This window comes from Oncorhynchus masou, chromosome 1, assembly GCF_036934945.1.
Source record: "Oncorhynchus masou masou isolate Uvic2021 chromosome 1, UVic_Omas_1.1, whole genome shotgun sequence".
NCBI classification, from domain to species: Eukaryota; Metazoa; Chordata; class Actinopteri; order Salmoniformes; family Salmonidae; genus Oncorhynchus; species Oncorhynchus masou.
In genome coordinates this window covers 38,827,193-38,840,965 of record NC_088212.1, presented here as the reverse complement: position 1 = coordinate 38,840,965, position 13,773 = coordinate 38,827,193, and the positions used below count along the sequence as shown (strand labels likewise).

The window sequence follows — 13,773 nt, the reverse complement described above, 5'->3', positions numbered from 1 at the left end:
ATTTTTGTGTGATTTTGTTGTCAGTACATTCAACTATGTAAAGAAAAAGTATTTAATAATAATATTTAATTCATTCAGATCTAGGATGTGTTATTTTAGTGTTCCCTTTATTTTGTTAGCAGTGTATATGGAACCATATCTATATATATAGATACAGTGTATGTACAGTGCCTTCGGAAAGAATTCAGACCCCTTGAATGTTTTCCACATTTTGTTAGGTTACAGCCTTATTCTAAAATTTATTAAATTGTTTTTTTTTCTTCATCAATCTACACACAATACCTGATAATGACAAAGCAAAAACAGATTTTTAGAAATGTTTGCCAATTTATGTGTATGTAAAAGGTATTCAGACCCCTTACTCAGTACTTTGTTGAAGCACCTTTGCCAGCAATTACAGCCTTGAGTATTCTTGGGTATGACGCTACAAACTTGGCACACTTGTATTCGAAGAGTTTCTCCCATTCTTCTCTGCAAATCCTCTCAAGCTCGGTCAGGTTGGATGGGGAGCATTGCTGCACAGCTATTTCCAGGTCTCTCCAGAGTTATTAGATCCGGTTTAAGTCCGGGCTCTGGCTGGTCCAGTCAAGGACATTCAGAGACTTGTCCCGAAGCCACGTCTGCGTTGTCTTGGCTGTGTGTTTAGCATCGTTGTCCAGTTGGAAGGTGAACCTTCGCCCCAGTCGGAGGTCCTGAGCACTCTGGAGCAGGTTTTCACCAAGGATCTCTATGTACTTTGCTCTGTTCATCTTTGCCTCGGTCCTGACTGGTTCTCAGTCCCTGCCGCTGAAAAACATCCCCAAAGCATGATGCTGCCCCCACCATGCTTCACTGTAGAGATGCTGCCAGGTTTCCTCCAGTTGTGACACTTGGCATTCAGGCCAAACAGTTTACTCTTGGTTTCATCAGACCAGAGAAACTTGTTTTTCATGGTCTGAGAGGCTTTAGGTGCCTTTTGGCAAACTCCAAGCGGTTTGTCGTGCCTTTTACTGAGGAGTGGCTTCCGTCTGGCCACTCTACCATAAAGGTGTGAATGGTTGAGTGTTGCAGAGATGGTTGTCCTTCTGGAAGGTTCTCCCATCTCCACAGAGGAACTCTGGAGCTCTGTCAGAGTGACCATCGGGTACTTGGTCACCTCCCTGACCAAGGCCCTTCTCCCCTGATTGCTCAGTTTGGTCGGGTGGCCAGCTCTAGGACGAGTCTTGGTGGTTCCAAACTTATTTCATTTTAGAATGATGGAGGCGACTGTGTTCAAAGGGTCTGAATACTTATGTAAATAAGGTATTTCAGTTGTTTATGTTTAGTACATTTGAAAAAAATTCAAACAATCTGTTTTCACTTTGTAATTATGGGGTATTCTGTTTAGATTGATGAGGATTTTTTATTTATTTAGTCCATTTTAAAATAAGGCTGTAATATAACAAAATGAGGAAAAAGTAATGGAATCTGAATACTTTCCCGAATGCACTGTAACTTATAAATACCTAATGAGCTTAATTCAAAATATAAGTTTCTTTTACTCAAACATTTTAAACAATGTAAATGTAAACAAACACTGTATAGCCTCAAAACATTAGTAAAACTATAATTTTGATATCAAGGATGGTCAGTCCTTGCATCCATAGCTCTGTCTATGAGTGGTTACATTTCTCCAGGCAATCCCGCAGCTTTTACCAAAACAGAGGCGTGTAAAATTGCAGGAAATGAGTTTGAAAACTGCGAAATGCTCTCTCCGATGTCAAGAGGTGGGCCTTTAAAATGTTCTTTCCCAGTGCCGAAGTCCTTGTAAACTCCTTGTAAAATATTTCTCTCACTTGAGTTATGAGGGTGTTCCTGAACCCCTTGAATATGGTGCCATTTCGAAACCTATGACGGACAGCCTAAGACTGACAATTAACACCAACAAATAGTCCATTGGTAGTTCACCTTTTCAGAAAGGTATCAGTGAAATTACATTTTCCTTTTTAGTGAATGCAAAGTGCATTGGCCTTATATTAACTCAAAGCACAGGCTATTTGTGGTGGTGCTATCAAGCCCAACCCTGGAAGTAAGACAGACGCAGCATTAATCTCTGGCCTGTGCCAATGCATCTGCTGCAATGTGCCCTGTGTGACAACCACAAACAAATCTCTGCTGTGCAGACCCAGGGTGTGTCTAAAATGCCACCCTATTCCCTATATGGGTGATTCTACAGAAGTGGTGCAAACTGCAGTCCCACTGTACTGTACTACTGTACTCCAGTTCTCTACTTGAGTTTCATACAATTGAAGCAAGGGCCCATGGCCTCTTGATCTAGTGGTCTTGAGACCAGTCAAGACTACATAAAATGTGGTCTTTAAATTTGGTCACAACTCACTGGGTCTTCATCTTGGGACTCTAGTGCGAGTATAAATCTTGGTCTTGGCTCCTGGAAATGTACCTTAGTCTTTTGTTTTCAAACCATAGGAAACCAAATCGGATCATTGGCTGATCACTCCTAACCAATTGGGATCCCGGGTGGCGCAGTGGTCTAAGGCACTGCATCATAGTGCTAGAGTCATCACCACAGACCCGGGTTCAATCCCGGGCTGCATCACAATCGGCCGTTATCAGCAGTCCCATAGGGCGGCGCACAATTTGTCCAGTGTCGTCCAGGTTAGGGGAGGGTTTGGCCAGGGTAGGCGGTCATTGTAAATAATAATTTGTTTTTAACTGACTTGCCTAGTTAAATAAAGATAAAATTGGAATCCCCACCCAGTTGACTACTTTAAAATGATGAAATCCCAGTCCTCAATGGCAATGTCTATAAATTCTCTATGATTGCCACTGAAACATCTGGTATTTTACCAAAAGACAGGTAATGTGATAATTTAAAACATCTAACAACATAATAATTAGATGCATAAGTAATTCAATCAACCACAAAGTTTCAGATTCATTCATTCAACCTTGAAAATTTTACAGTGATCAATAGAGATGATATTTCTCTAAATTAAATGCAAAGGTTTTGACAAGATTTTTAAAAATGTATCTGTAATAGAAGGTTAATCAAAATGATCACTACTGTGTGTCCCTGCAATACAAACAAAGTGGGATGGGATATCTCTGCAGAATGCTGTGGTAGCCATGCTGGTTAAGTGTGCCTTGAATACTAAATAAATCACTGATAGTGTCACCAGCAAAGCACCCCCACAAGTCCTCTATGCTTTACGTTGGGAATCATACATGCGGAGATCATCCGTTCACCTACTCTGCTTCTCACAAAGACACGGCGGTTGGAACTAAAAATCTAAAATTTGGACTCATCAGACCAAAGGACAGATTTCCACCCGTCTAATGTCCATTGCTCATGTATCTTGGCCCAAGCAAGTCTCTTCTTCTTATTGGTTTTTGCAACAATTTTAACAGGAAGACCTGATTCACGCAGTCTCCTCTGAACAGTTGATGTTTAGATGTGTCTGTTACTTGAACACTGGGAAGCATTTATTTGGGCTGCATATCTTCCTTTCCTGTGGCGGTCCTCACAAAACCAGTTTCATCATAGCGCTTGATGGTTTTTGCAACTGCACTTGAAGAAACTTTCAAAGTTCTTGAAATTTTCCAGATTGACTGATCTTCATGATCTGGTTTTGATATTTTTCATTTAAATGTACGCAGTCTGTTGTCAAATATTGATTGGGTTAGGATTTGGGTTAAATCAACTGATGCTGATGTAATTGTGTTTTCTGAAACATGGCTCAGCAAGTCTGATCTTGATAAGGATATTTGTATAAATGGTTACAATGTGTATCGCAAGGAACATGTTCAGATGCTGATTAGCTTCTTTTTGGGCAGCTACAAAACAAGTGTTCTTCTCTTCTCAGGAAGGCCAAGTCTGAATATGTTATTTATTTTACCACTGATAACCTATTAAGTCTATGTCTGATAAAATGAATGTTAATTCATTACCGTTATTGTGTATTGAAGGACTCTGTTGCTGTATATGACAAAACTGAAATGCTGAATTGTTTCAATGGGCACTTTGCATCATCTGGTAGGCTATTTGATTCAGTACCCTCTGTCTCAGAACAACCCTGTGTGGATAAACCAGTGAGAGCTGGTCAAACTTTGAGCTTTTTGCCATTCTCAGTGCAGGAGGCACATAAAGCCCTGAAATTCCCCGCTTGATCCCCGCTTTTTTCAAAACTGGCAGCTGATTTCATAGCTGAACCACTTACATATCTGTTCAATTTAACCCTGGAATGTAAAGGAATTCCAAGGATATGGAAATCAGCATTTGTCATACCACTTTTAAAAGGGGGAGATCCAACTCTTTTAAATAATTATAGGCCATTCTGAAAGCTGTCACCCCTGGCGAAAATACTTGAAACCCTTGATAATGAACAGCTAATAGTTTTTATATACTAACTCTATTTTATCAATGTACTAATCGGGCTTCAGGAAGAAACATAGCACAACTACAGCAGCCATTAAGGTTTTGAATTATATCACTGAAGCCCTTGACAAAAAACAGCACAGTGTCTCACTTTTTATTGAGCTCTCTAAAGCTTTTGATACAGTTGATCGTACTTTACTTGGCAGAGATTGTCGAGCGTAGGTCTTTCGGAGCATGTAGTTGCATGGTTTGCTAACTATCTGTCTAATAAAACTCAGTGCACTCAATTTGACGGGCTCAAGTCTGTTAAATTGTCTGTCTGTAATGGTATGCCCCAGGGCTCCTGACTTGGTCCCCTCTTATTCACTATTTATATAAATAATTTAGACAAAAATGTGCTAAATGATACTGTTATTTACTGTTGTGCCTCGTCTCACACAAAAGCTTTCCAGAACTTGCAAACCGCTTTTTATACTGTTCAACATACCTTGTGTCAATTGAAGCTTATCCTCAATGCTGACAAAACTGAACTAATGGTGTTTTCTGAAGCAAGAAATACACCTCTGAAACTTTCACATATTACTACCTGTCAGGGCAATGAGATTAAGGCTGTAACCTCATATAAGTATCTTTGAATTTTAATGGATGACAGCCTCTATTTTAAATTGCATATTCAACAACTTACAAAAAAATTGAAGCTGAAGTTGGGATTTTATTTTAGGAATAAAGCCCGTTTTGCTTTTGAAGCCAGAAGAAGGCTGGTATCAGCTACATTTATGCCTATACTAGACTTTGGTGATGTTTTATATATGAATGCTTCCACTCAGTGTTTGAGGTCAATTGACACCCTTTACCATGGAACATTGAGATTTATTTTAAACTGCAAAACCCTTACGCACCACTGCACTTTATATACCAGGGTTGGCTGGCTTTCTCTAATCAGTCATAGGCTCAGTCACTAGTATACTTTTATTTACAAAGCCATTTACTACCTACTATTTTGGCATTTTTATACTTCAGAAATGTGGTGGATACTCTCTTCGTTTGCAGGACTTCATCCTGCTAACTGTTCCAAATGTCAGAACAAAAATTTGGTAAAAGGGCTTTAACGTACTCTGCGCCATCGGGTTGGAGCATCTTACAAAATACTTTCAAACTGGAATAACTTGTCCTGATTGGTATTTTTAAGTAATTGATGAAGGATTTTGAGGCCAATTCCTTGACCTGTCAATGTTTTTGATTTGCTATTTTATGATTTTGTTACACTCCTGAGATTTCTATGGTTTTTACTAGATTACCTGTAGTTTTTCATGTTGTCTGTCTGTAATTGTGTAATGACTTGGTGCTGCCTATCTTGGCCAGGATGCTCTTGAAAAAGAGATATCAAATCTGAATAAACCCTTCCTGGTTAAATAAAGCTTAAATAAAAATAAAATGTCTTAAAAGTAATGACGGACTGTCATTTCTCTTTGCTTATTTGAGCTGTTCTTGCCATATGGACATGGTATTTTCCAGGTGACTATCTCATGAAGCTGGTTGAGAGAATGCCAAGAGTGTGCAAAGCTGTCATTAAGGCAAAGGGTGGCTACTTTGTTGAATCTCAAATAGAAAATATATTTTGATTTGTTTAACACTCTTTTGGTTACTACATGATTCCATATGTGTTATTTCATAGTTTTGATGTCTTCACTATCATTCTACAATGTAGAAAATAATAAAAATAAAGAAAAACCCTTGAATCAGTCGGTGTCCAAACTTTTGACTGGTACTGTATATGAACCACAGGAGATTGGTGGCACCTTAATTGAGGATAACGGGCTTGTGGTAATGACTAGAATGGTATCAAGTACATCAAACAAATTGTTTCCAGGTGTTTGATGCCATTCCAAACTTTTGACTGGTACTCACATTATATATATATATATATATATATATATATATATATTTATATAAAATGTATGTCTACTTGACACATTTGAAGACGTGTACTGAAAGTTTTGTAAAAATAGGATACACATTTGCATATTTTTCCAACCCCAAATTTCGACCACTTTTGAAGAGCAACCGTATATGGGCCCTGGTCAAAAGTATTGCACGATATAGGGAATAGGGTGCCATTTGGCAAGCACACCCAGGAAATCCACCACATAAACTGTGTGACCATTACAACATCGTTAGACAGGCCGTGTCTGAAATGGCACCCTATTCTCTATATAGTAGTACACTACTTTTGATCAGAGCCCATAGCAGCCACACTTTACATGGGAGATGCCTGTAAAAAAAAAACATTTACAGGCAGAATATAGATGACAGAGCAAAGAAATCAAATTCAAAACAGCTTTATTGACAATGACAGTAGTGTTTATCCAATGCCAGAGCTAAGATGAAGCTCAAACAGCGCAATAAATCAGATTAGATATGAAAAAGATTCGAGCTTTACATGGATTGATATAATTTGGACTGGATTTGTTGTATCCCTTATAACATTGGTTTTGTTTCAAAAAAGCTAAGTATATAAAAAAATGGAAGAGATTGAAAACCCCTGATGAGACCCTAAAAGATCTGTAAACAGTTTCCTTTTTAACTTAATTAAAATACAACACACACACACACACACACACACACACACTTATCACTTTGTTCCTGAATAGGCAGTTCATACATACAAACATATAGTGCCGTCGAAAAGTATTCAGACCCCTTGACATTTTCCGCAATTTCTTACGTTACAGCCTTATTCTAAAATTGATTAAATAACCCCCCCCCCCTCAATCTACACACAATACCCCATAATGACAAAGCAAAAACAGGTTTTTAGCCTGCATTTTGGGAGTTTCTCCCATTTTTTACCACAGGTCCTCAAGCTCTGTCAGGTTAGATGGGGAGCATTGCAGCACAGCTATTTTTAGGTCTCTCCAGAGATGTTGGATTGGGTTCGTCCGGGCACTGGCTGGGTCACTCAAAGACATTCAGAGACTTGTCCCGAAGCCACTCCTGAGTTGTCTTGGCAGTGTGCTTAGGGTCGTTGTCCTGTTGGAAGGTGAACCTTCACCGTTGAGATGGTGCCAGGTTTCCTCCAGACACGACTCTTGGCATTCAGGGCAAAGTGTTCAATCTTGGTTTCATCAGACCAGAGAATCTTGTTTCTCATGGTCTGAGAGTCCTTCAGGTGCCTTTTGGCAAACTCCAAGCGGGCTGTCATGTTTGTTTTACTGAGGAGTGGCTTCTGTCTGGCCACTCTACCATAAAATCCTGATTGATGGAGTGCTGCAGAGATGGTTGTCCCTCTGAAAGGTTCTCCCATCTCCATAGAGGAACTCTGGAGCCCTGACCAAGGCCCTTCTCCCCTGATTGCTCAGTTTGGCTGAGAAGCCAGCTTTAGGAAGACTTGGTGGTTTCAAGCATGTTTCATTTAAGAATGATGGAGGCCACTGTGTTCTTGGGGACCTTCAATGCTACAGAAATGTTTTGGTACCCTTCCCCAGATCTGTGCCTCGACACAATCCTGTCTGAGCTTTACAGACAATTCCTTTAACCCCATGGTTTGGTTTTTGCTCTGACATGTACTGCCAACTGTGGAACCTTATATAGACTGGTGTGTGCCTTTCTAAATCATGTCCAATCAATTGAATTTACCACAGGTGGACTCCAATCAAGTCGTAGAAACATCTCAAGGATGATCAATGGAAACAGGATGCACCTGAGCTCAATTTTGAGTCTCATAGCAAAGGGGTTCAATACTTACCGTAAGTACACTAACGTTCAAAAGTTTGGGGTCACTTAGAAATATCCTTGTTTTTGAAATAAAAGCATATTTTTGTCCATTAAAATATCACATTTTTCAAAAATACAGTGTAGACATTTGTTAATGTTGTAAATGATTATTGTAGCTGGAAACAACTGTTTTTCAATGGAATATCTTCATAGGCATAGAGGCCCATTATTAGCAACCATCACTCCTATGTTCCAATGGCACGTTGTGTTAGCTAATCCAAGTTCAACAAATAACTTTCTTCTGAAACTCATTAGTCTATTCTTGTTCTGAGAAATGAAGGCTATTCCATGCGAGAAATTGCCAAGAAACTGAAGATCTCATACAACGCTGTGTACTACTCCCTTCACAGAACAGAGCAAACTGGCTCTAACCAGGATAAAAAGAGGAGTGGAAGGCACAAGTGGAAGTACATTAGAGTGTCTAGTTTGAGAAACAGACGCCTCACAAATCCTCAACTGACAGCTTCATTAAATAGTACCCGCAAAACACCAGTCTCAACGTTAACAGTGAAGAGGCAACTCTGGGATGCTGGCCTTTAGGCAGAGTTCCTCTGTCCAGTGTCTGTGTTCTTTTGCCCATCTTAATCTTTTCTTTTTATTGGCCGGTCTGAGATATGGCTTCTTCTTTGCAACTCTACCTAGAAGGCCAGTGTCTGGGAGTCGCCTCTTCACTGTTGATGTTGAGACTGGTGTTTTGCAGGTACTATTTAATGGAGCTGCCAGTTGAGGACTTATGAGGTGTCTGTTTCTCAAAATGACAAACGCTGATGCTCCAGATACTCAACTAGTCTGAAGAAGGCCTGTTTTATTGCTTTAATCAGGTCAACAGTTTTCAGCTGTGCTAACATAATTGCAAAAGGGTTTTCTAATTATCAATTAACCTTTTAAAATTATAAACTCAGATTAGGTAACACAACATGCCATTGGAACACAGGAGTGAGGGTTGCTGATAATGGGCCTCTGTACGCTTATGTAGATATTCCATTTATTTTTAAATCAGCAATTTCAAGCTACAATAGTCATTTACAACATTAACAATGTCTACACTGTATTTCTGATCAATTTTATGTTAATGGACAAAAAAAAATAATCTTTCAAAAACAAGGACATTTCTAAGTGACCCCAAACTTTTGAACAGTAGTGTAAATAAGGTATTTCTGTTTTTAATTTTAAATAAATGAGCAATCATTTCTAAAAACGGGTTTTCACTTTGTAATTATGGGGTATTGTGTGTAGATTGCTGAGGGATTATTAAAGAAAAATCAAATAATAATTTAGAACAAGGCTGTAGTTTAACAAAATTGTGGAAAAGGTCAAGGGTTCTGAATACTTCCCAAAGGCACTGTACAAACCGGTACAAATGGAAGCAAAGAGTTCATACAAAAAAGAAACAGGCTACACATCCTTCACAGACATTGCACTCAAAGCAAGATAAGATTGGCTACTCCCATTCCTCTGCTCTGACGAGAATGATCATCTCAAACAAAAAAATGTCAAGTCGGTATAGTAAATAAACATGATGTGAATTGTCTTCTGACTATTGGGCCATTTGAATACAGCCTGAGGTATGCTTTAGCACATGAGACACAGCTCAAAATAAAAGATTTATAAAATACCTGCAACAAATTTGAGGAAATGTCAAAATAATGCAGAGTCCGCAGCTCCATTTGAAAGCTCCATTTAGAAAAAGGTAAAAACAACTGTTAAATTAGTGTCTAAAAACCACTGCAGCATATTGTTCTTTGAAAGACTAACAATTATTTTTTTAAACAGGATAACAATGGCTCCAATAATGCCTTTCCAAAGTGCCAAACCTCTGGTCGGGTTCCAGGCCAACTGCATGCATTGCATCAACCAATGGATGTGTGCCACGTCATCAACTGCGCAGTCAGGCATCAGATTGCTATATCATATCATGTGGTTAGCAGATATGTTAAACACCTATCCAGGCATTGAGATCTGGAATGCGTATGCAATGTAGCCAGCTAGGAACGTGGCCATTATAACCTGCGATCATGTCAGTTAATGACCATTGATTGGTTTGACCACCAAATAGTGCAACAGGTCTAACCTGTCCTTCAACAAACACAGAGACCAAAACCAGACCAAAAAATACATTAAATTAAAAAATAATTTAAAAAATTAATATTCCCTTCTTTTCTGCTTCCGCCCAATGTCTACCTCGTCCAGTCTAAGCCCAGATAGCTTGAGGTCTTGGAGGGATTGGGCCAGGGGCCTATGGACCTGGACGGGCAGGGGTCGCTGGACTCGGATGGGGATGGGCTTAAGGTCAGGGTCAGACAAGATGGGGTCTAAAGCTGGCAGGGGGAGGTAGCCTCCATCTCTGGGCAGACACAGGCAGCAGCCGGCACCAGCCAGGTCCAGCTCGCTGTACTCAAAGCCAGCTCTCTTGAGGATCTTGAAGTCCACCATGTCCATGGACTCATTCATCTCCACCAGCAGGTTCCAGAACATACAGCTCAGCACAATGCCCATCAGCTGGAGAGACACACAGCAGAGAGACCCGTTACATTTACTCTGACACTGGGACTAGTACAGACAGCTCAGCAGGCTGGAGAGAGAGGCAGGGAACACAGCACAGATGTAAGTAGCCTTGCAGGAGCCCATCTCCTGGTTCTGTAGCGTGAGTCAGTTTGATGTACAAGTTCACCTCCTGGACAGGACGCCATTGCAGGGCCTTACCGCTAATCTGTCTCCATAATGCTGTGCCAAGCAGAGACGCATTGGGTCCCATTTTTACAGTCTTTAATATCACTCGGCTGGGGATCGAACCTGACACCCTTATTCCCTATATAGTTTTGACCAGGGCCCTTAGAGACTGGTACCCACAGCCAGGTGAAAATATTCCAGCTGGATATTCAAGGACCACCGCATAGAAAACAGTTTAGACCATGTAAGTATGTATTTAAATATAATGCACTGTCATGTTCATGTTTAATGTGCTTGCATGTACCTGACACCATAAAAGTTGCAGAGGCATACACATATCCAACTTTTCAATTAAGTAATATCTTACTTTGGTCCCAAGGTGGTTAATGCCTGGGCAAGCCAACTTGAGTGTGCAGCTGTCCACTCCCCCAGTGCTTTGAAATTAACTAGTTCCCAACTGAGCTTGCCTGATAAAGAACCCTCAGTTTCCTTTTCAGTCCGTCTGCTACTGGACTGGACTGTCTGGATTGCACCTCATCCCCAAAGAATAGGCACATTTTATAATAGTGCAGCTGCTGCAGAATCCGTATGTGGTGTAATTACACATCTCCAAGGGGGCTCGCATAGAAGTCTGGCTGCAAAATTGACACAGCACAGGAGAGCAAGGATAAGAGTAAAGAGAGGCTGATAGGGTGGGGGAGACAGAAGTAGTGAGAGGCAGACAGACAAACGCTCTAAACTAGAACTAAAAACTAAGTGAATGGATAATAGTAAACAACAAACTCTGATTTATTCAAATGGAGTTTATAACACAATAAAAATCATCCAGCCCCTTGTTGGTTATGAAAGCGTTAAATGTTACAGAGACAATATCATGCAGTGTAAACTGGCTAAGCTACAGTACATGTAGGCTAGGCCATGTTGCCAACAGAGGGAGAGGGTTGCCTAGCTAAGCCCAAATTTACAGCTCTTTGGGGGGGGGAGTGCTTTCTGCAGACACCATTCAAATCACATTGTTCGTGTTCCAAATGGCACCCTATTCCCTATTTTTTTTTTTAAACATGTATTTTACCGTTATTTAACTTGGCAAGTCAGTTAAGAACAAATTATTATTTTCAATGATGGCCTAGGAACAGTGCCAAGCAGAGACGCATTGGGTCCCATTTTTACAGTCTTTGAATATCACTCGGCTGGGGATCGAACTCTGACACCCTTATTCCCTATATAGTTTTGACCAGGGCCCATAGAGACTGGTAACCACAGCCAGGGGAAAATATTCCAGCTGGATATTCAAGACCACCGCATAGAAACCAGTTTAGACCATGTAACTATGTATTTAAATATAATGCACTGTCATGTTCGTGCTTGCATGTACCTGACACCATAAAAGTTGCAGAGGCATACACAGCTCGAGAATTCGATCTTGCAACCTCTCGGTTACTAGTCCAACGCTCTAGCCACTAGGCTACCTGACGCCCCCCTATAGGGCCCTGCTCAAAAGTAGTGTGCTATATTGGGGATAGTATGCCATTTGGAACACAGCAATGGTTTAGTTCTGTGTGTGAGGCAGACACAATATAATGAAGTGGTGGGCAGACTGACAAAAACTGGTTAGGAGGCAATCAAAATGCAAATGTGCTAGGAGAAACCTCCCGGGCATGGAAAGACTGAGTGAATAAATACACACGCACGCTCTCACCTGGTGCAAGCGAGTGTGTGAGTCTGTGACTGACCTGTGGCAGACCTAAGGCACAGCAGAGCCCAATAGTTGCTCCCACGTTGTCGCCCATCCACAGGTTGACAGCATGGATACAGCCTCGCACATGAATCACCTCATCTAGGACCTCACGCTGACAGAGAAAGCAAGCAAACAGGCAGAATGAAGGAGAGAGGGAGGAGAAGACAGAGGAAGAGAGAGAGACTAAATTAAATGCATGAGAGTAATTCAGTTTGTAGGCATGGCGTTAAGGCAAAAACAAGACAGTCATTTCACAATGATGAGTCACTACAATGCTAACATGAACGATAGAAAAACAGCAGAAAAATATATTCTACTACGACAATCTAATAGCGTGCCTTTAAAAAAATAAAAAAATAATGTTCAACTACTCCCAAAAAAACGGTGATTTTCCAATATACGGTATCAAAGACAATATGGCTCAAGGACAGAAAACAGAGACAGCTGAATCAATATCACAACACCACCAGCCACTACCAGCAGGCACAATACAGTGATACCCAATTACCTTATTTGCCGCATACTGCAGCTAGAGAGAACAACCATTTTGGGGCCATAAAAATAAAAATTCTCCTGTTGCTGCTCTTTTCCCTGTTGCCATCTTCGGATGCGTCCCAAATGGCACCCGATATAGTGCACTACCTATGCGGACCCTGGTCAAAAGTAGTGCACTTTATAGGGAATATGGTGCCATTTGAAACATAGCTTCGGTCTCTGTGCAGAATGACAAGCTCCACAGGCTAATGAAGGCCAACAAACAAGCAGCACAGTGAGGGGAAATGGAGGGGGGCGGTTAAAGATTTCACAGCCTATTAGGACTGGGATATAACCACTTATCTTCCCCTTACCTGCTGGCTGAGAGTCTTGTAACCACAAAGAGTGTTGACAACCTCTCCCACCTGGGAAAACGAGACAGGGAGAGAGTATGATTATGAAGATGAGTCATGTGCAAATAACTAACAATTATTTGTTTTTGTTTTTTTGAAGTCAAGTAAGTATGCTTGTTGTTAAAAAGTACATTCATGCACGTCGGACACCGACAGACACATGTTGTGGAGCACATGGCAGAGAGCTGGACATTCCTTAATCAGTTTATAACTGTGGTGCTTTGGAGTTACCCTGTGGGGGTACAGACCAGAGGAAGAGGCAAAGAAGAGAGAGAAGAAAGACAAACAGACGAGAGAGAGAGAGAGAGAGAGAGAAAAAGATGAAGTGATAAAGGAACAAGAGAGAGATA

General features: G+C 40.7%; 1 protein-coding gene across 2 annotated transcripts in view; it reads right to left on the bottom strand.

The window, feature by feature from the left end:
* Positions 1-6,677: 6,677 nt before the first annotated feature.
* The window catches only part of zgc:110329 (uncharacterized protein LOC550500 homolog), a 29,577-nt gene continuing 22,481 nt past the window's right edge, over positions 6,678-13,773 (bottom strand). For both annotated transcript variants that reach the window (XM_064971148.1, XM_064971153.1), the window contains 3 exons: positions 13,385-13,435; positions 12,532-12,648; positions 6,678-10,627 (listed from right to left, as the gene is read on the bottom strand). In XM_064971148.1, the coding sequence (XP_064827220.1) occupies positions 10,271-10,627; positions 12,532-12,648; positions 13,385-13,435 (525 nt within the window). In that variant the 3' untranslated portion in view covers positions 6,678-10,270. The remainder of the gene's footprint in view (positions 10,628-12,531; positions 12,649-13,384; positions 13,436-13,773) is intronic.